At 37.0% G+C, this 1,042-nt stretch overlaps 1 protein-coding gene across 6 annotated transcripts in view; it reads left to right on the forward strand.

The window, feature by feature from the left end:
• The first annotated feature begins 237 nt into the window (after window positions 1-237).
• LOC107842682 overlaps window positions 238-1,042 on the forward strand; it is a 16,466-nt gene continuing 15,661 nt past the window's right edge. For 2 of the 6 annotated variants that reach the window (XM_047396913.1, XM_047396912.1), the window contains exon 1: window positions 238-911. In XM_047396913.1, the coding sequence (XP_047252869.1) occupies window positions 576-911 (336 nt within the window). In that variant the 5' untranslated portion in view covers window positions 238-575. The remainder of the gene's footprint in view (window positions 912-1,042) is intronic. The other 4 variants (XM_047396914.1, XM_047396916.1, XM_016686634.2 and 1 more) reach the window with 3 other exon arrangements.

A 1,042-nucleotide genomic window follows, 5' to 3' on the forward strand; every position in this document is an offset into this window, starting at 1 on the left:
AGTTTTAGAAATAGATATATCTCAATAATCAAAATTATATATCTCAACTTAAAAATCATGTACCCAAATACTAATTATGTATTCAAATAAAAATAAAGTAATTAACTATTATATTTTTAACTTTAAAATTATGTATTTCAATTTTAAAATTATATATTCCAATACAATATATCTGAAAATTGCAAAACAAGAAGTAATTAAGGGTAAATATTTATGTAAGTTTTTTTTTTTTAACGAATTAGATCTCATTCTTGGTCTGCTTCAGATACCAGCTTAGCAGAAGGACGCGTTGACCTATCCATATATATAAAGAGTGAGAGAGGCCCTATATGATATCCTTGTCGGAGATCGCCGGAGGAATTTCACCGGTGGATTTCGAAATTTAATTCCCGGTATGATCTGGCTTCCTTGCTCTCTCTTATCATTCAGTCCCAGAGATGCAATTGTAAAACAGAAAAAATTATTCTCTCAGTTTTGGTGTCGGTGGACGTGTGGTAGCGGCAAAAGGGACTCGAACTCGAATTGAGCTGCTGATATATATATATATATATATATATATATATATATATATATATATGGCTTACAGGAGGAAACAGCAGGTGCCTAAGGTTTCTACCATTACGAGTGATTTTGAAAGTCCGCCACCACTTCCCGATGAAAGTTCTTCTTCTTCATCTGCTTCTTCCCTCGCTGCTAAGGCCATAAGAGCATCATCGGCCTATATAGACTCTTCTCTTTCATCCGCTTATGGTCAGTCAGCTCTTTTATCTCCTCGCGACTCTAATCCTTCACGATCTGCTGCTCCTCTTTCAACAGCGTACAATGATTCTTCTCTCCCCCCCTCTTATGGTCAATCAGCAGCTCTTTCATCTCCTGGCGTACGATTTTCTGCTCCGGTTTCAACTGCTAAGGTTAGCTCTTGCTTGCTTTTTAGGGTCTACACATAATACATTTAGAGTGTTCTTTTGGTTAGAGTGTTTTCTTGGGGGGTGGGGGTGGGGGGCATTTTACGTGCTCCTTTTCATAATACACAACTGCTGCT

This window comes from Capsicum annuum, chromosome 9 (genome assembly GCF_002878395.1).
Source record: "Capsicum annuum cultivar UCD-10X-F1 chromosome 9, UCD10Xv1.1, whole genome shotgun sequence".
Taxonomy (NCBI): domain Eukaryota; kingdom Viridiplantae; phylum Streptophyta; class Magnoliopsida; order Solanales; family Solanaceae; genus Capsicum; species Capsicum annuum.